Source organism: Lontra canadensis, unplaced genomic scaffold, assembly GCF_010015895.1.
Source record: "Lontra canadensis isolate GAN:19392208 unplaced genomic scaffold, GSC_riverotter_1.0 scaffold42, whole genome shotgun sequence".
NCBI classification, from domain to species: Eukaryota; Metazoa; Chordata; class Mammalia; order Carnivora; family Mustelidae; genus Lontra; species Lontra canadensis.
In genome coordinates, this window is record NW_022631036.1 from 13,696,616 (window position 1) to 13,718,661 (window position 22,046).

The 22,046-nt window shown below is 36.0% G+C and overlaps 1 protein-coding gene across 1 annotated transcript in view; it reads right to left on the minus strand.

The window, feature by feature from the left end:
* Positions 1–18,742: 18,742 nt before the first annotated feature.
* The window catches only part of MIPOL1 (mirror-image polydactyly 1), a 311,611-nt gene continuing 308,307 nt past the window's right edge, over positions 18,743–22,046 (minus strand). The window contains exon 13 of the mRNA XM_032871240.1: positions 18,743–19,461. Coding sequence (XP_032727131.1) covers positions 19,395–19,461 — 67 coding nt within the window. The 3' untranslated portion in view covers positions 18,743–19,394. The remainder of the gene's footprint in view (positions 19,462–22,046) is intronic.

Genomic DNA, 22,046 nt, shown 5'->3' on the forward strand with positions numbered 1-22,046 from the left:
TATTTACGAATTCATCCTTAATGAAAGGCTTACAAAATCTATTTAACATTTAAATAAGATAGAATACCATTTTCCCTTCTTTCTTCACTCACTAAAAAAGGAGACACTGACATAGAAAAAACTTGATTTTAAGTTGCTCTATGAGAACTTTTGAAACATGTCTTTACCTTGTCAATCTGCAGGTCACTGATATTGATTTGAGACAAAACTGATTTTCATCACTTATTCCAAGCAACTCATTTCTGGCCCAATTTCCTTCTTGTGTGCTGAAACAAAAAATCAAAAAAACTCACTACACTGTTTTCCTCATCTTGTGTTAGCCAGTGGCTAAGAGAAGAAAACTTTTCTGACTCTAGACTGCTAGACAAGAGTAATTCTCTTTTCAGGATATTTAATACCAAGTCCAAATTTCAGAAATCAATTAACTATTATTCAGAAAGGAACACCACAAGGGGGCAGGTGAATCCAGGCTAGGTCCTAGGTGAGAGGGTCTTAGTATTGGGAATACTGGTCAAAGGAGGGGAAAGATGAAATGAAATTAGAAATAACTCTAAAGATAATAGTTCTTCATGAACGTTAGCACTTATATCTGGACCATCCAAGTGAAATCTTATTTAGAATATATCCAAAGACATTAATTACAATATACCAAGGAAATAAATGAAAGAGACCAAATCAATATAGTAATACTGAAAGTGATTCTTATATTTACAGAGGCCAATAGCATGGTTTTACCAAGAAGAGAAAGACTGTAGCTGAGAAGAAATGTAAAATTTACTACAGAGCAATTAGGGTATGCATTGAAAATAAATTATAACCAGATAGACAAAGAATCAAATAATTAAAAAGATATATGAGAAGATACCTTGGCTTCAAAGTGATTTTAATAACCAACAGTTTCTGTTTGTAACAGAAATGTAAACTTTGAATAATCGAGCTGTAACATTTTTCCCCCCACACAAAAGTTGAGAAATTAATTTCACGTACTTTAGAAAAAGATAAACGCTGCTTAAAAAGATTATTTAAGAGTCTGCTTTGATTCCCACTGGAAATTAAACTTAGCCTACCAATAGGAGGCGAAAATGGATATTAAAAAATTAGTTCTTCTAAACAAATATTTAAAAATCGACACCAGACATCCTCTGTGAGAATGTCAATGACAATGTCTTCAACGGCCAACATATATACATACCTACTACGCAAAGTAGCCAGGATTAATTCTATTTGGTAAAGCTGGAAATTACCACTGGCCTCCCTTTCAAGCCTCACTAAGGTAACACATTTAATTATTTGATGTGGTATGATAGTATGTTATTTATCTTTTACAGATTAACAAAATTAAATGCAGAGACTATTATAGCATAATATGTAGTATAATATAGTATAGTACAATATACAGTATAAAATGGCACAGTACAATAAAATAGTATAATATATAATATAATAAAGTATGTACGTTTATCTCTTACTGGTAGTTTTTATTTAGCTTATAATAACAATTAGAACCTTTACAATGAGCATCCAAGTGTCTTCTCTTACTTATGATCGAATTAACTCCTTACTTAGGATCCTACAACAATTTGCTATAGTTGTAACATAGAAGTCACTTCTACCATAAATCTATTGATTGAGGAGGTCATCTTCTAATAGATTTTAGGGCAAGCTAGGTTTTAGAACTTCAGTTACCAAGTTGAGTGATCTTTCTGTTATACCATGATACATTTTGGTTTCATTATACCATAAGACTTAGCGTTATATAACACTAACCAGATGGTTAAGCCTATTTCTAAAGCAAAGCTCTGAACTCAAATAAAAATGCCCATTCTTATGTCACCTTAACGAAGTCTACTTTTCTTAATTCACTCATTCTTCTCTTCATGTGTATATTAATATACACACACACACAAAATACACTCATGCTCTAAGCTCTTACACACTTATATGTATATACATACATACATACATGACGCAATCCATCGGTGATATTTTAGGTTAGTTTTTCTCTTCTTTTCAGCCTGTTAATTAGATTTCTCTTCCTTGTCTTTCTTTATTCCAAGTAATCCAGAGTCGTCATAGCCTTTGTCACCTAAAGGACATGGAGGCAGTTTCTGCAATGCTTGAAATAATAATGCCTGGATTTGTCAATGTGAAAAGTTGGATGGCTTTTAAAAGCTGACCAGTCCAGGGCTATTTGCACATAGTAGACATTCGATAAATATTTGTTGATTTGATTTATTCTAGGGTAAAGAACTGGGTAACAACTCTTTTTTTCTTCACTCATGTACTATGGTTAAGCCTGTGTACAAATGCATTTATGAGTAAATATTAATGGTCATGGTCATTAAAGATGTTTTAGAGAGAAAAAAATCTAGGTCTTCAGGCTTTAAAGAATAGCGATGATTGGGAGTATGTGTAATAAAATACTCTAAGTAGTTATCAAATAATAGATGACAGACACCATAAAATGGGGGGTCTAACTAAAGGGAATACTGATAAATTATTTGGAAACAAATTGGGTACTCCATAGCTTTTGAATCAACTACATGTTGAAGGATTAAATTTTTGATTCCACATACTAAGGCAAAGGACCTTATAATTTAAAAATTTCAGAATAATATTTTTATTATAAATTTAGTGAGCATATATAAGCCACATAATATTTTCTTTGGATATTCTTCCTTGTGATAGAATGTGTTTTTGTGTTTTATTGACAGTTGAGAGGCCCTGGACATACAAAATGAAAATTACTCCTAAATTTCAAGTAATGTATAATATTTAAAGAGTTAAATTCTATACTCCCATCACTTAGAAGAGAATAACTGATTTGTTTCCTTTTCTGGTCACTAACAGTAAAAACTCTGAGCTTACAACATGTTAAATTTTGGCTCAAGGCAAATTTACAACAGCAGGATTTATGATAAAATCTGTCAAAACATTAACCATGATGGCACAAGTTTAAGCTCTTAACAGAAACAGGGAAGCAGGAGCTTAGGAATGGTTACACATCTGTACTTGAAAATGCCTGTTTAGGTCACACTACAAAAATTATTCAATTCTTTTGTTCTCATTTTACCCAAATGTGAAAGTTCCATGAGGTGACTATGTGTTTTAATTAATTGGTTTCAAAGAGATGGGAGGATCTTGGGACTAAAGATGTAATTCTAAGTAAAAAATTACTCGCTAAGAGAACTTCAGAGATTCAAGATAAAAGCTAAGAATCTATAGCATCTTCCATTTCCTGTCTGATGAATATCAAGGAAAATTAAGTCTTAACATAGCTAGTGTCTTAACCTTTTGCTACTTTTAAGACAAAGATGAACCATCTAGCCGCATGCCAGCATTTGAGCACGATTCGTTATGATTTTAGTTTGTCAACATGGCAAACAACGTTGGTAGTTTGGGTTTACTATTGCTTGATGAGTAAAGGAACCATATTTCCCAGAAAATTACAAACAAGATACTGTTATTGAAAGTGAATCGCTCTGCCAGCAATCCATTATAACCAAGATCGTTAACTTTGTGTGTGAGGTATATATTAAAAACAATTTCAGAGGACATACTTTCTTGAAAATGTAATTTGATTAGACACAGCCAGGATAGATTTATGAGAAGAAAGTCTTCTTTAAGGAACTTAAAGATTTTTAGGGTGTTAATGTCGTGGTCATACAAGTAAATGCAGTGACTATTCTATGCTCAAGTGTTTCAAAAAGCCTCGGATATAACTGACCTATTTAAGGAAAACGGTGTGTACTTTTTAAGCTTTAGGATTTTCACTTAGCAAGCTGCCTGATGAAAATTGGTGGAGAATAAAGTAGAGATAAAGTAGAATTAGTGACTAAATATTAATTTTTGAAACTGTAGCTTGGTAGGAAGTGTTCATGCCCAGTTTATTTGTTCACAAATATCTTAAAATATGGCTTAGGTATTGAAAGAATAACATATAACCAGAAGGTAAAATATCAAGAAAATTTATCTAAATAATCAGAATTCAGAAAATTTTTCAGAAATGAGAAATCATTGAATTTGAAATCATGGTTTAAAGTAGATCACAGCAATATCAGAAGGCATCAGAATATATCACACTGGTTTATACATTGCTTATCTTCTCTCTCTGACAGATTTTTGAAACACTTGTCTCCAGAAAGCAATTTAATTATTACTGTTGTTCAATAAAGATTTAAATGGCCTATTTTGGGGTCTGGAAATTTTGTTTCAACTTTCCAAGACAATGAGACCTTGTCTTTACTTTATCACAAAGTGAAATTTCAAACTTTGAACTTTATAGGACCAACATTTAACAGCTACACAAGAAGTCCTGATTAACAAACGAAACCTATATCAGAATCACACAAACAACAACAAAGTCTGCAACTCTTCACTTTAAACTGATTATGGTTAAAAGTCAAAGTCTTCAGGTAATCATGTTTCTTCTGGTGATATGCCAGGTGCTAAATAACTTGACAGGCTAGTACATTTTAATACTTAGGAAAGGATACTCAAATCTCCTACCTTAAGGTCATATATATATATATATTTTTTTTTTGAAAGACAAGTCATATAAATGTTTATAAAACAACAATGTAGTTGGAAGATTTAGGTTTCATCATTAACAAGAATGACTATTTATCAGGTTTTACCTGTGCAAAGAAACATGAACAATGTCTGACCTCTGGAAGCTGCACTCTAATGGGAGATAGTACAGGGATACTGAAACAAGGGGAAACCTAGTAAGTGCCCTAATAGAGATGAAGAAAGAACTATAAGGCCTACAGAAGAGAGATTAGCTGTGGCTTGGTGGTGAGGTGGGGGCGGGGAATTAGGGAAAGCTTCATGTAGGGGGTGGCGCATAAGTATTCTTGAAGGATGAATTGGATTTAAACACATGAAGGTGGATTTAACCGAGTAGAGGATTAAAAACGTAAATGAATTAAATAGCGAAAATACAGGGTAGGAACTGAAATGGGAGAGTAATCTTGGAACATACATAGGTCAGAGGTATTAGTATGACAGAAAGTTACTTTTATTAATTTTCTTCCCATCCATATGAAAACAAAATAACATGCCAAAATTTCCAGGTATGATTTGTGCAATTTTTTTTTCCTTAAATCCAATATGGAACCAGAAAACTTTCCTAAAATCTATAAAACAAACACCCAAACAAAACTGTACACATACATTTCAATCTTTGACTCTTGAAATAATAAAAGCAGTTTCTTTCACTGTAACTGAAAGACAGTAATATCTGCAGTATTTAAAATTTCAGTCTAGAATATAGCTATATTTCCAGAATGAGTTGTTGCAATTTTATAAAAGCAGAAATAAAGTGATGATTTTGACAAGACTGAAGTTTTGAGACTTGATTTCAAAAGGTTTTCTTCACTTCTATTTGACAAGCAAGATTACATATCCACTTAAATGAAAGTATGTCACTATGTCACCTAAATGAAAGTATTCAGCTATTATTTATTATATGACCACAGTTTAAGAAAATAAGATGCAAAAAGCAAATCTAATTTCGTAATGTGAAAAGACTCTGATGTAAGACATCAGAAATCAGTGCATACATTCAAGTGTAGAGTAATTCTTCAAACTGAGACATTTTATGTCACATTACATACATATCATTGTTCAAACTATACTTAAATTTTCTCATCCAGAATTATCTTCACAACTAGTTTCCGAGTTGGAGAAGAAATTCAGTCTCCTCTCTTGTAGTCACCGTTTGTTTCAAACAGCATGCTTAGAAGCAAAATGAAGCTTAGAGATTTAAAATCAAAACTTGTCTTGAGCGAGCCAGTGTGTACACAATCTATATGGGTCTGAGAAACATTCTTTGTGACGTTATCAAGAGGATCTCCCTAGGCAACAACAACTGTTGGCATGGAAGAAAAGGGCCACATGAGACAAAGTATACTTGACTGGTGCGTTTGGCAGCACTCACCTTTGCAAATATTATGTAAGTCTGTTTCCTTTATTTTAGGCAAAGTTCCTCAGCTTTAAAACAGGTCTGCGTTTTGAAGTTTTCCTAACAGTAGGTGAGATTTTTGAAATGAAAGTCAGTTCTTAATTTAAGCTCTCTTAGATGCACCTTGGTTTGTTTCTTTATTTTTCGCACCTATTATGAAGGCTACTTTTGGAGCAGCAGTTGGGACTCGACAGGCCAGGGCAGCTTACTTCCTAAAACACAGAAATCGTATGATTTTAATTATAAAACCCGAAATGTTGATTGCTGCTCTTTTCTAAGTCTTGTTTTACACGGAGCCGGTGTTAAAAGTTCGTTAGCTAGAGCTTAACAACACAATGGCCGAAAGGAATGGAGTTACCACACAAGTGTTTAAATTCCATGCCGGATCCCTAGCTACAACGGAGAAGAAAGTTCAAACAACAAAAACAGAGTTGCAAGGTCTGAACTTGCGTGTCACGGATACCTCTTACTCATCACCAAGCAGCTCTGATTCAGGGCAACCAGGCCCTCCCAAGCAACATGGTTAATTGAATAAGGATTCTAAACCTTTTGGCTGCAGATAAACCAAAGTGGCACATGGCTCATAACTCAAACATTTCACTTTAGGCAGCTGTGAGTTTTCTTGCCCAGGCTAATTTGGATTATTCAATCATTTTCCTTTCTTTAATGAAAAACTGCTTGTAGTTACTGGTGGGGACGAAGAGCTGCAATTACAGATCTTGGAAAGTAAATTTATTATCGACTCATTTTAATCATGTATACAAGTGATGTTAAATTTGGAACTAAATTCAGAGCATTTTATTAGTAGTACAATTTTATCTCTGTGTGTGTGTGTGTGTGTGTGTGTGTACACATTTAATAACATTCAGCCCTGACTACTGTTTCCTGCTATGATGAACCTGGAACCTCTCTCAGTAATCAACTAAAAATGCTGGATAGAAAATCACAAATACCCTCTCAAAAGCTATCAGTAAATTTGCTAGTCGGTGAGGAATATTCAGAGGCCAAAACCTAAGGAAAACTGGGAACCTTCGAGGGTAAGTAGAGTACAAAAGGCAGTTTTTACCTTGAAAGAATTTGCCTTATGACAGGGTGAAGTTGAGCTCTGGTTTTCATGGACTTCCAGGGGAGCAGGGGATAGGGGACAAAGTCCAGGGCCCACACAAGGAAAAAATATTGAACTCAGGCTATGAATGTAGAATAAAAAAGTATTTCTTCTATGAATTTTTCAGCATTCCTCATAAGACCAAGACCATACAAATTTGTCTTTCTCTGTCTGACTTATTTCACTTAGCATAATGCCCTCAAGTTTCAACCATGTTGTTACAAATGGCAGGATTTCATGTTTTTGTTTTTTTTTTTAAACGGCTGAATAATATTCCACTTTATATATATACCGCAGCTTCTCTATCTATTCATCTGCTGATGGACACTTATGTTGTTTCCATGTCTTGGCTATTGTAAATAATCCTGCTCGAAACATGACGGTGCAGCTGTCCTTTTCACATCTTTCAGATATATTTCCAGAAGTGGAATTCCTGGATCATATGGTAGTTCTACTTTTAATTTTTTGAGGATCTTCCATATTGTTTTCCATAGTGGCTGTGCCAGTTTACAATCATAATGATATATGAGGGACTTCCCTTTTCTCCACAACCAGGCCAGAATTTATTTCTTATCTTTTTGATGATGGCCATTCTAATAGGAATGAGGTGAGATTCTTTTGTGGTTTTGATATGCATTTACTTAATGCCTAGGGATGTTGAGCATCTTTTCATATATCTGTTGGCTCTCCACATACCTTTTTTGGAAAAATGTCTATTTACGTCTTTTGCCCACTTTTAATTATTTTACGCTATCAATATTTCTTTATATATTTTGTGTATTATCCCTTTATCAGATATATGGCTGCAAATATTTTTTCCCATTCTGCAAGCTGTCTTTTCACTGTCAATGGTTTCTTTTTCTGTGCAGATTTTATTTTTAAGATTTTATTTATTTATTTGACAGACGGAGATCACAAGTAGGCAGAGAAGTAGGCAGAGAGAGAGGAGGAAGCAGGCTGCCTGCTGAGCAGAGAGCCCAATGCGGGGCTCGATCCTAGGATCCTGGGATCACGACCTGAGCTGAAGGCAGAGGCTTTAACCCACTGAGCCACCCAGGCGCCCCTCTGTGCCGATTTTTAGTTTGATATAATCCCACTTACTTTTCATTTTGTTGCTTGTGTTTTGGGTGTCATATCCAAAAAAACCAGTGCCAAGACCCATGTCAGGGAGCTTTGTTCTTATGTTTTCTTCTATGAGTTTCATGCTTTCAGGTCTTACATTTAAGCCTTTAATCGATTTCAAGTTAATTCTTGTGAGTGGTGCAAGACAGGGGTCGAGTTTCATTTTTTTACACATGAATATCCAGTTTTCCCAGCACCATTATTCAATAGACTGTCTTTTCTTGAATATTCTTGGCTCCTTTGTCAAATATTAGTTGACAAAATCTGTTCATCTGTTTTTATGCTAGTACTGTATTGTCTCGATGACTATAGCTTTATAATATAGCTTGAAATCAGGAAGTGTGATGCCTCCTACTATGTTCTTCTCTCTCAGGATTGCTTTGGCTATGTGAGGTCTTTCGTGGTCCCATATAAATTTTAGAATTGTTTTTGACACTTCTGTAAAAAATGCCATTGGAACCTTGAGAGGGATTGCATTGAATCTATAGACTGCTTTTGGTAGAATGGATATTTAGTGATACTAATTCTTCCAATCCATAAACATGGGATCTGCCATAAGTTTTATAATCATAAGTTAGAACTCAGATGGACTTCTGACCCAAACCCAAATTACCATCAATAAAATTGGCCCAGTACAATTCAGATTATGGTTTTTTTTTTTTTAAAGATTTTATTTATTTATTTGTCAGAGAGAATGAGCACAGGCAGAGGCAGAGGGAGAAGCAGGCTCCCTGCTGAGCAAGGAGCCCGATGTGGGACTCGATCCCAGGACGCTGGGATCCTGACCTGAGCCGAAGGCAGCTGCTTAACCTACTGGGCCACCCAGGTGCCCCTCAGATTACGTTTTTAAAGTGCTCTAAGGCTGGTACATTCTCCCAGGGGGCATTAACAGAAGCAAATGTGAAGCCTCTGCTGAGGCACCATCTTCAACCCAGGCCTTGAAGAGCCCCACAGATGATAATACTAAGACAGAAAGGCTCCTATTCGTGAATCACCAAACATCCAAAGAAACAAGGTAGCATAAATGTAACTGGCAGATATAACAGCAAAATCGGAGCTGGAAATACCTGAGATATTAAAATGATCAGAAGTTAAGTACGGAATAAGCATGTTTAAAATGTACAAGATAAAAAGGGATTGAAAATATGAGATAGAACAAGAGACCATAGAAATGACCATCTGGATTTGGAAATGAACAGAATACAATGTGCAGACATGAAAAAATACTACAGACATGAAAGACTCACTGAAATTCTACTTCCAGACAGAAGACAGTAGTTTGTGGCAGATGAATGCTCCTGTTGAAAACAAGTAAAGCTGGGTAACTTAAAAAAAGTTATTTGCTTAAGGAATATCGGAGACGGGCTAAAAGAAAGAGGAGAGGGACTAGGATTCTAAGAAGAACAACAGAGGTAAACTGATGATCTGCAGCCACCTTTCCCCTGGAGGCATTTGCTGGGTTTGGGTGAAGGAAGGTGAGAGAAAGATAATCTGGACTTTGTCCTAGCAGAAGACTGCTGCTAGAGACAGAGGAAACAGCTTTTGGCCATCTTGCAAGGCTGGAGGGATAGACCTGGGGAGGCAAAGGGCCTGAAACACACACCCAGTTTCCCTTCAAAATACTCAAAATACTTGGCAAATTCGGAGCTGTCCTAAGTTGATTAAAAAAGCGCAGAAGAGGGGTGCCTGGGTGGCTCAGTCCAATCCGCCTGACTCTGGATCCCGGTTCAGGTCATGACCTCAGGGCTGTGTGTTCAAACTCTGCTTTGAGCTCCGTGCTGGGCATGGAGCTTACTTAAACAAACATCCCCCTGAATCCCCCCAAAACTCACATGAGGCTATCTCAACGGGCCCCAGTTAAACTCTCACTTGCACCACTGAAAGCCTGACTGAGCTATGCCATTGGAAGAGAGGCAAGCCAGAGAAAATGGAGGCGTACTCAGGATATAACCCAGCTACCACTCAGCATAGTACCTGACTGGATTAAGGTGATTAGCTTCCCCTCAATCTTCCTAAGACAGGAAAGGCTAAGCCCTCTCTGGAGGAACACAAAATCATCCAGAGGGTCATGATGTCTTATATTGAGTCAACAATTTATAGGCATGCCAAGAGAGAGGACCATGCATCTAGAAAGCAAAAAACAAACAGACCATGGATGATTCAGATATTGGAGTTAGTAGACATGTGGATATAGCCTTTTAAGTATATTCAACCAGCATTTTCAAAAAACAGAAGCAGAGGGGGAGACGATATATTTAGAAAGATGAGCATTTCACCAGAGAATTGCAATGTAGCAAAACAGTAACAACAACAACAACAAAAACAAAACAAAACAAAAAAAACCCACAAAAAAACAAAATCAAAACTAAAACCAAAACAAGAGGAAACTATAAAATTGAAAAGTATAGAATCTAAAATTCAGACCTGAATAGATAGCTTTAATAGCAGCAGACAGGATTAATGAAATAAAAGACAATTTTTAAAACTCACAACTACTGTACCTAGAGGAAAAATAGGAAAATACAGAAGAGGGTTAAAGTGGCATGTGGGAACATAGTGAATAAATACAAAATATATACAACTGGAGTCTCAGAGGGAGGAGAAAAAGATATTCACTAAAGATTTCCTAAAGTTAAGAAAAGATACTGAGTTAGAGATTTAATAAGATGGATGAAATCAAGGAAGAAGTACACAAAGAAGACCCCAGCTAGGCACAAAACTGTCAAAAAACAAAGAAAAAGATGAAAATCTAAAAAAAAAAATCAGAGAAAACAGAGACTTTTCTTTCAGGAGAAAAATGTTAAGATTGACAGCTAATTTCTCAATAGGGAAGAGGGTAGCTAGGCATTAAGAAGATGACATTTTAAAAGAGTTACAGGACGACTTATAGTTTTGGCTATGATGGAGTCACTGGGACCATGTTTATCCCCTAACTTAAAAAAAAAAAAAAATTCCACCCCAAACCAACTACAACAGCAGCAAACAATGGTGAAAATACATGGATCAATGTTTTTGGACTTTGGACAACAGGCAGCCCAGGACAGTGATCCCTGAGAGAAGGGAAGCGTATGAAGAAGTGAGCTCTACGATTAACCCAGCTTACCATCTGGAGAGGTTACAGAGCAGAGGGCAGGGAGGAACAGAACCTGGCAGCCTCCCTGAGTTGAGAACACAAGCTGAGAATGTGGGGGAGGCCAAGGTGGCTAGGATCTGCAGGTCAGAGTACGGAAGAAGAGAGTCTGCATGCAGTGGGTAACATGGCACAGGGAGAGTCTGCGAGAGCGGTGGGGTGTAGAGAACAGCCGTGCATACCCTGACTTCCTCTGTGTACTGATCCAGCATAAGTGACAGTAAGCTACCAAGTGAGGGCAAGAACTACCAGAAAGGAGCAGGTAGGATAATAACTGAAACTCACACAAGGTTGTGACCAGTCAAAGAAGAGAAGCTTCATACTCCACAGATAGTGTATTCAGAGGAGTGTTGCCTAAACTGGGGGGAACAATCAGCCTGATATTAAAGGTACCCTGATCCTGCCTAATAAGCTTAAAAAACCCTTGTAAGGATCAAACTGTTTCCAAGTAGTGTAACTGTATCCCTGAACAAAGCTCAAAAAATTTTAATAAAAAACAAAAAAAAACCCAATGCTCAACAAGTTAAAATACACAATGACTAGCATCCAAAAAAAGTCAGCTGGCATGCAAAGCAGGAAAATATAACTCATGATGAGGGAAAAAAAATCAACAGTGAGAGACCTGGAAATAGATTAACAGACAAGAACATTAAAACAGTTCTTATAAATATTTTCTATATTCCAGAAGATAATTAAGGCATAAATAAATTCAGGAGAGAGATAAGAGAAATTAAAAATACACAACTTTAACTTTTAGAGATTAAAAATACACCTGCAAGGAATAAGGCTCTGGATGGAATTAAGAACATATTAGACACTGCAAAAGAAAAGATTAGTAAATTTGAAAATAAAGCAATAGAAACTATCCAAAATAAAACAGAAAAAAATCAGCCTGAAAAAAGAGGAAATGAAGCATGAAATAGCTGTAGGACAACTTAAAGTAGTCTAATATATATTGAACAGTAGTTCCAGATGGAGAGGAAAAAGACCTGGGGGACAGAAAACTATTTAAAAAAAAAAAAATGGCTGAGTGATGCCCGGATGGCTCAGTTGGTTAAGTGTCTGCCTTTGGCTTGGGTCATGATCCTGGGGTCTTGGGATCAAGTCCCACATCAGGGTCTCTGTTCAGCAGGGAGCCTGCTTCTTCCTCTGCCTGCTGCTCCCCCTGCTTGGGCTCTCTCAGACAAATAAATAAATAAATAAAATCTTCAAAAAATGGTTGAAATTTTTTAAAAGTTAGATTACAAACCCACAGTCCAAGAAATTGAACAAACCATGAGCACAGAAGCATGCAGAAATCTATACCATAATGTATCCTTTGGTGGAAGAAATGACAAAGAGAAAAGTCTTTAAAGCAGCCAGAGGACATTATTATGTAGAGAATAAAAATAAAAATGACAGCAGGAACAAAGCAAGCCAGAGACAAAAAAGCAACATCTTGAAAATACTGAAAAAATTTTATAATTTTAAAATTCTATATTCAACAAAAAAACTTTTTTCACAAAATGAAGGCAAAGACAGACATTTTCAGACATACAAAAGCTAAACGAACTCGTCACTCATAGTCCTGCATTGTATAAACAATAAATGCTTCAGGAAGAAGGAATAGGATAGTGGGTGGCAACTTGAATCTACATAAAGAAGAACCTTGGAAATGGTAAAAATATAAAATAATGTTCTTACCTTTTAAAACTTCTTAAAGATTGTTCTTTAAAGCAAAAATAATAACGATGTTATTATTGTGTACGAATGTAGAAATAAAATGTATAATAACAATATCGCAAAGAACACGCATGGTGAGACAACAATTTCTGTAAACTGTGATGTGACAGTTTAGACATGAACAGTTTATAGAATCTTTGCCTCAAAGATTCTTACTGTCCACACCACCCTGGTCCTCTTTAGGCCATGTACTTTAAACTTCGAATTCCAGGGGCACCTGCGTGGCTCAGTGGGTTAAGCCTCTGCCTTCAGCTCAGGTCACGATCTCAGGGTTCTGGAATCGAGCCCCGCATCAGGCTCTCTGCTCAGCGGAGAGCCTGCTTCCCCCGGCGACCCGCCTACTTGTGATCTCTCGCTCTCTCTCACTGTCAAATAAATAAATAAATAAAATTAAACTTCCAATTCCAAGTTCACTATGTTCCCTACAGGTATTATGTAGTGTACGTAAGGTATTTACATTACCTTACCCTGACTGAATAATTTTTTTTTAAAGATTTTATTTATTTATTTGACAGAGAGATCACAAGTAGGCAGAGAGGCAGAGAGAGAAAGGGGAAGCAGGCTCCCTGCTGAGCAGAGAGCCGGATGCGGGGCTCGATCCCAAGATCCTAAGACCACGATCTGAGCCAAAGGCAGAGGCTTAACCCACTGAGCCACCCAGGCGCCCCCTGGATAATTTTTTTTAAAGGATTTTATTTATTTATTTGACAGAGAGAGATCACAAGTAGGCAGAGAGGCAGGCGCAGAGAGAGAGAGAGAGAGAGGAGGAAGCAGATTCCCTGCTGAGCAGAGAGCCTGATTCGGGGCTCAATCCCAGGACCCTGGGATCATGACCTGAGCTGAAGGCAGAGGCTTTAACCCACTGAGCCACCCAGATGCCCCCTGACTGAATAATTAAACAGAATAGAAACAGTTTTTAGATTTCAGCTACTGGTTACAGCAAAATTCCATGTAAAATTACAAAATTAGTAGAGGTGCTTTGCAGTAGATTTTAACCAGTCTATTATTTTTTCATTAAGACCTAATCTCCCTTCCTAGGTTCTTTCTTTTCTTCCCTTTTTCTCCTTCCTCCCTCCCTCCCTTTCTTCTTTCCTTCCTTCCTGTCTTAAGATTTTATTTATTTATTTGAGAGAGAGAGCACAGACATGAGAAGGGGGGAGAGGCAGAGGAAGGGGAGAACCAGACTTCCCTCTGAGCATGGGCCCGATGTGGGGCTTGATCCTAGGACCCCGAGATCATGACCTGAGCCAAAGACAGACCCTTAACCAACTGAGCCACCCAGTGCCCCCCTAGGTTCTTCCTAACCATATTACCAAAGGTAATGTTTATCTCTAATATTTTATTGCTATTATTTTTTATATCTAAATAGTTTTTAAGGGTTCTTGTGGTACCTAAAAATTTGTTCATGTCAATTTCTATCTTTATTAAACTTGTTAAGGAAGTCAGACACAGTTTGATGGTGAACCTAATCAGTCTTCTTACTATAGTGTATTTTATAGGCATATCCAGTATAGGATCTTCAGGATTGTACCACTCAAAGTTTGATTAAGATCAATGTATAAGAGGGGCACCTGGGTGGCTCAGTAGGTTAAAGCCTCTACCCTCAGCTCAGGTCATGATCCCAGGGTCCTGGGATCCAGCCGCGCATCAGGCTCTCTGCTCAGCAGGGAGCCTGCTTCCTCCTCTCTCTAGCTGCCTGCCTCTCTGCCTACTTGTGATCTCTGTCTGTCAAATAAATAAATAAAATCTTTTAAAAAAAAGATCAATGTATAAGAATTGCATTGAAATGTGTAGGATTTGCACTAGGGCATTTTATATGAATAAAAATAAATATATATTTTAGATATTTGAGTTTGTGCATTAAAATGCATCTTTGTTAATAATCAGACAGTCAAGAAACTAGTGGCTTCAAAATTACTAGTGTAGGGACGCCTGGGTGGCTCAGTTGGTTGGACGACTGCCTTCGGCTCAGGTCATGATCCTGGAGTCCCGGGATTGAGTCCCGCATCGGGCTCCCGGCTCCGCGGGGAGTCTGCTTCTCTCTCTGACCTTCTCCTCACTCATGCTCTCTCTCACTGTCTCTCTCTCAAATAAATAAATAAAATCTTTAAAAAAAATTACTAGTGTACTCCAAAATTACACTTAGATAAATATAAAATTAAAAATAAGTATATTAAGATTTCTGCAAAGAATTATCAATGGTATACAATATTTTAATGATTCTCAAAAATAAATACTCATCATTGTCTTCTGTTTGTGAAATCCTACATTAAAAATAATAACTCTAACCTCTATAAATTTAACTTAAAGTACATAATAAAAAAGAACAGAAAAAACCTTTCAAAAAAGGTTATTCTAGTAAAAGGATTACAAAAAGTTTGGTAACTTGAGAAGCTATTCTGGAACGTATGCTACTAGTTCAAATGTGCAAGCTCCAACTTAACAAATGTTTAAAATATTTGAGTTTTTAAAACAGTGCCAAAATAAACCACATCTTTTCTAGAGATGACATATTTAGCTAAGCATGAGCAATATAAATCTTTCAACCATTCCATGTATTTGTTTAAAAGCCTCAGAAACCATGTGCATTTCTAATAAAACATGAACAAAATACTGAAGTCACTGGAGCCTAACAGTGGACTTATAAAACAAATTTTTAAAAAGGAAAATGTATTTGTGTGTGTGTCAGTGTGTATACATCTAACTACATAGATTATACATGTATATAGATATGAATAGGTCAAGAGATAGGTTAGTTGTAAATAATAGTTATCAACAACAAAATAATGTCTTGGGAAAAATCTGGGTTCTATGCAAACCATATGTGAGAAGATAAAATGTGTAAGCCATGGTTATTTTATCACTATAATGACTCATTAATCATGAGTACTTGAAAATAAAATTTAAAAAATACCTATGATCTTTAAAGATACGACATATGAAAATGCTTTTCTATGCAATTATATACAATAGTAAAACTACAGATTTTTAATATTCTAACATTTTTGTGAAGTAAACTAATTTTATTAGTAAGTGATTGACAAGATTCCTCAGTTTATTTGAATAAGGACATATACAAAGGATCACGTTTCTTATTGAATAAGGAAAATATTTTATTAGATAAAATATTTCAAATATTTTACATAATTTTAGTATTAATGGCTTAGTCATAAGGGTAGAATTAAAATTTCTCATATATTAACAGTTAACTAATAACTTTGCTCTAACTGCCCATACCTTGCTTATAACTAGTAACCTTGCTTATAACTTGTCTATAACCAGTTCTGTCTCTAATAGTTGCTCTAGGAGGTAAGGTAAGCCTTGAAGTTCAGACCACCATTTGATAAAACTACACTGTCAGGTTTCAACATCAGGCCAAATTAAAAATAGTACAAAGCAACTCAAGGTTACTTTTTACTAACAATGAATTGTCACTCCTAATGAGTGAAGCCTAAGGCAAAGTGTGCTGCTATTAGAAGACGATAGAGAGGAGGTAATAATGTGAGGCTATTACCCATGCAGTCCCCATGATTGTACTTTACTGAAATAAATGCATACCATCTCAATTGTTAGCGAATTTATATATATGTGTAGAAAAGAAATGACACAATAAAAACAAAAATTGCCAGAGTTAAAATTTTCATCTTTTTTTTTCTTATAGGAAGATTTCAGGAAGTATGGCTGAGTAGAGTTTAGTCGTAGGACCTCAGTTGTAAGTCTTAGCCAGTCCTTGGCAAACTCCTAGCCCTTCTGAGTCTATTTTCTCATCTGTAAAATGTAACAATAATAACGATACAATTGCAATTATCATCATCGTTATTATGTGGTTGATATATATGTATATATAATCTACTATCATTACTATTATATGGCTGTTGATAGGATCAAATAAAAAACACTGATGTGAAAGAATTTTATAATAACTCATTAAGTGTTACACATGTTTGTATTATCTTTTCTGCTTTTCTTCAGAACTACTTATTTTTACAATGGTAAGTGAATTCTCATGTTACCATAGGAATTAGACTTGATAATATTCAAGGCAAACTCAAGGCAACATCTCTGGGAAGCATGAAATACATCTGAAATTGCATTATTACTGAATATGTGGAGAACTGATCTTCAGTGAGCTGGGCCATTCCTTCGCGAACCAAAAAAACCAACAAAAAACCCCACAACAATGTAAAGACTGTTTGAAACATTGTTGGTGGACATTTTTAAGTGTAAGAAGTCAATTGATAATATCTGGCTGTAATACTTGGCATCTGCAGTTTTGTACAGAAGTCATTTTCAAGGGGATGTGATGTTTTGATGGAGATTACCTGTATTCACAATAGTAAATGTTACAATTGTTTTATAAATTCAGCTTCAAAATATCCAATTCTTTAAAAGTTCTGGATATTAATTACAGGAACTGGTTGTCCTAATCTGATCAGTTAGGGACGGAAGGAGATGTGTGAAAACCGTAAAATGTCTTTATGTTTACAGTGTGTTTTATAAAACCCCAAGCAGAAAAATGCAAGAGACATCGGTCTCTTCTTCAGGACTGAACTGAAAATTCAAGTTTACTTGTGATTTATTTGAAGGATTCAGGAATGGACTATTTTGTGACCGGAACTGTTCCTCTTTACTTACCTGTGTGACTTGAAAGGCACTGTTCCTACACATAGGGAGCTACCACGTGTTTCGATTAGAGCCCAGAGACCAAATTATTTCAGGCTTCTCTATTTATATAGTCACGGGCCCATGAAAGACTATAATTCTCTTTAGGGCAGTAGAGGAAATCCAGTTAGCTTATTTCTAACCCCTGTTGTTGCTTATTTTCTAATTCTAATAGTTTAAAGAAAAATTAAAAGCAGGCAACATGAGTAAATTCTAAATTTGAACTCAACGGGGTTCTAACTGCCAGTTAATTTAATAAATTTAATGAGGAAGAAGTTGAGTTTGTTAACATCATGATTCTTTTGTCACTCTGTGATAAAGCACTGTACATTTTCCTGCAGAGTTAAAAAAAAAAACAACAACACACGAATAATCTCCATTCGTGTATGAAAGCATAGTGCAATAAACTGTCCTGTTTTTGTCCCGAAAACAAGCAATGGTAGATAACTTAGCTCCATCTCAAAATTCAATTAAAATACTGTATGGACTTAGAAAAATTTACACTTTCCTACAAAATTTTCACTAATTCAATCGCTACTTGCCTATTTCATCCTGTTCCAGGCATAGTCATCTTCTACTGGCCTCTCACCTATTCAGTCTAAAAAAAAAGAAGAAATTTTTCCTATAGCCAAATATATAAATCTTAGTTTTATTCATAATTTCATATGATTAGAAGTGACTGCTATGCCATAACTATTTCAAATTATCTTTTAAATAAAACAGTAGGAAACCAAATGGCCAGTTTTCTTTTTTCCACATCTTTATATTTTTACATTATAGTTTTATTGAATATTGGGTTCCCCTCCCTCCCAACAAAAATTCAAGTGATAATCTAGATAAAGATAACAAAAAAATAATACTTAATATGTTTGATGACTTCTTGCCTTTCAGAATCATGCTAGCACATGTTAATTTTCAAGCCAAAGGTGTCCCAGCCCACGAGACAGACTTGGCCATTTCTATAGCTTAAATAGAGTTCAGTTATTCAGTCACAACATTAAAAAGTGGTGACAATATGAATCTAAAAGTACGCATGAACAAGCTCCTCTTTTTTATTGAAAGCAGTTTGCATTATTTGTAGTGAAACAAAAATCATGCCTTGATTAATGTAATTTTAAAATATCAAACTCTTATTAGAGTGAAGTATACATTTGATTCCTGGTATTTAGACTTAATATTCTTTAATACTGACAAAGATTATGTGAATGCATTGGAGGAAGACTATACACTCTCACGTCTGAGCTCTCATCGGTTAAGAAATAAATTCTATATTGAAAAATGCATGTATTTGAAGTTTTGACCTAACACAGTGGATTAAGGTTTAGACAATATTTACTTTGCTGCATTTTGATTCAGAAAGGACGTATGGAAGATGTGACCTATAATGGTTTCTCCGTAAAAAGATTTATATTCAATACAGTGAGATATAAAATAGTTACAAAATAAGCTGCAACTTTATAGCTACTCACTGGTAAAAGTCTGTAGTTAATACATTTGGATAAATAACTCAAGTCAGCAGCAAAGTGGTTAAACATTTGTGATTTGATTTTATCTTAGCTTGGAATGTGGTTGGAGTGTCCCACTTCTAACAACTGTTTGCTAAGTTAAGGCTTTAGTGTTTACACAGTGTTGAATGAAGCAGCCTGGTCACCAGATGTGATTGCTTCCCCAGACTGTCGTTTTTTCAGTCAGATCACTGTCCTCATGGTCCCTGTTCCAACCTTCTTCCTCAGAACGTCCACCAGCCTTTCCAACCTAAGTCGGGGGCAGGAGGGCGGGAAGGGGAAAAAAAAAGAATACAAAAGGTGCAGTTATTGTCAGGAATGTTTTGGCTGAAAAAGAACAGTTATTTGCCTGTGACCAAGCAGTGCTGGTAGTCACATTAAGAGACAAAGCATTACTGTCAGCAAGACACACTGGAGCAGAATGCCAAGTATCTGAGGTTAAAAAAACAGTAACAACACAAACTTTAACCTAGATTTTCAGATTATGTCAGCTTTAGAAGCTACATGAAAAATATAACATTCTTATTTCAATACATTTACCTGCTTGCGTTAAGGTTGCAAATGAATCATTTGCTATGCAATGAGAAGATGGCACTTGGAAATGCAGAGCAGTTTCAAACTGATTTTTACCTGAGAAGTACCTATTCCAATACAGAAATACCATCGCTCTTACTTATACCTGTTACTTAGCTACATAAGTGACACACTGGTATGTTACACAATTCTGACACATTACCTTTCTTCCTTCCTCATAAAGTCAGCTGATGAAAATAATTAGGAATTAGCTAGCTGAAAAAAACCTTTTAGTGGCATGAAAATAATTTAAATATACACAAATGATTTGATGCTAATAAAACCAGACTTTCTGTACTACATTTAAAAGAAGTTTCTATTCTGAGTAACATAAACAGGCAAGGAGTCCATAGTTTCTAGTCAAAGATATGTGATTTTTTTTTTAGTTGATTAAAAACCCACAAATTATACTGAAAATAAAGTCAAAAGTTCAGAAGTCCATTTTGTAGGGTTTTTAGGCTACTCTATGGGTGGGAAATGACATTCATGTGGATCAGTGAGATTTTGCTTGACAAGAGATGATGGAATCTGACCATTAAATTTTTTTTTTTTTTACTGAAAACATAAAACCTCAACAAAAAAATCCCGTTTGATGTTACACACAGAGAAATCTTCCAGTTTTCATATACACAATCTTCCTCCTGAAAGACTGGTGAGCGACATAGTCTAGTCTGCTCCAGCTTGCCTCATTTATATGGATCCACGCATGAGGGTCCTTTGCAAATAAACACAGCACAGAGCTAGACACTAAAGGAATGAGGGTATTCTTAGCGTCATACACACTGGTTTACACGGCTAATCAGCTGTATGCAACACTGAATGCTAGCTCAAGTTTATTGGATGATTTTGTGTATGCTGAGTTCTGTTACCAGAAAACAAGAGGATGAAACAAAATAATTCAGTGCATCAAAAATCTTTGCTTTGAGTAATGGTAGTCATTAGAACAGCTTCAGCTACTGAATAAGAAGATTCACTAGACAATTCATGATGTTCACAGGTCAGTCTGTATTAGTTGGATTTTCCCTAATGACAAAAGCTAGTGCTATCTTATATATTCTGAAAATGGTGATTTATAGGATTATGTAAATTATTTAAAAAAATATTTTATTTATTTATTTGACAGAGATCACAAGCAGGCAGAGAGGCAGGAAGAGAGAGGAGAGGAGGAAGCAGGCTCCCGTTGAGCAGAAAGCCCGATGTGGGGCTCAATCCCAGAACCCTGAGATCATAACCTGAGCCGAAGGCAGAGGCTTAACCTGCTGAGCCACCCAGGCACCCCAGGATTACATAAATTCTTTAAGACAAAGTTCTGCTGACCTAAATTTTGGAGGAGGGGCAAGAAAAATATCAGTTTGAAAATTTAAATGTATTTTTAAAATATGATCATCACCTCAATTAACTGTTAAAAAAGGACTCCGGGGCGCCTGGGTGGCTCAGTGGGTTAGGCCGCTGCCTTCGGCTCAGGTCATGATCTCGGAGTCCTGGGATCAAGCCCCGCATGGGGCTCTCTGCTCAGCAGGGAGCCTGCTTCCTCCTCTCTCTGCCTGCCTCTCTGCCTGCTTGTGATCTCTCTGTCAAATAAATAAATAAAATCTTTAAAAAAAAAAAAAAAGGACTCCTAAAGGAAATATTGACAGGCCATTTAAGAGCTTTTTTTTTTGGCATACGTTGTAAAAAAGCCAGAAAATACTACTTTCAAGTTGGTTAGCTTTATCCCAGCATCATGATATCACTTATACTACAATCAAAAAAAGAAAAAAAACACCTTCTTCATAATGTCAAAGTAAGATGTACTCTGCAGAGTTACTATTATTACTACAAATTCAGAATCAATGGAACCCCAAATTACTGAGATGAATCGGTGTGCCTCTTTTGACTTCTGCTTCACGAATAGGCTCAGCTACTTTAGTTTCCTTTTTATACATTAGGACATACTTCCATTTAGAACTTTTATATCTTGCTAAGGTAAGAGGTTAGAAGGAAATACTTAAATATCACACCTTGTGCTCTCTTTCCTATGTTTCAACAATTACGAGATCAACCACATTCTCAGTTTATCCAGGTTGAATGATGTATGAAAATTTGATCTCAGAAATGAAAAAAATGTCAATTACTTGGTTCTGTAAAAGCTTACTGACTTCTGAAACACAATGAAGCGCCTATTCCTTCCTGTAAGGAATGGAATACACCTGCCAAACGTGGACGGTGCCAACAGGAAGGGAGCTGTGTGCGGCTGTTGAAGCACCTTGCAGGATTCGCCCG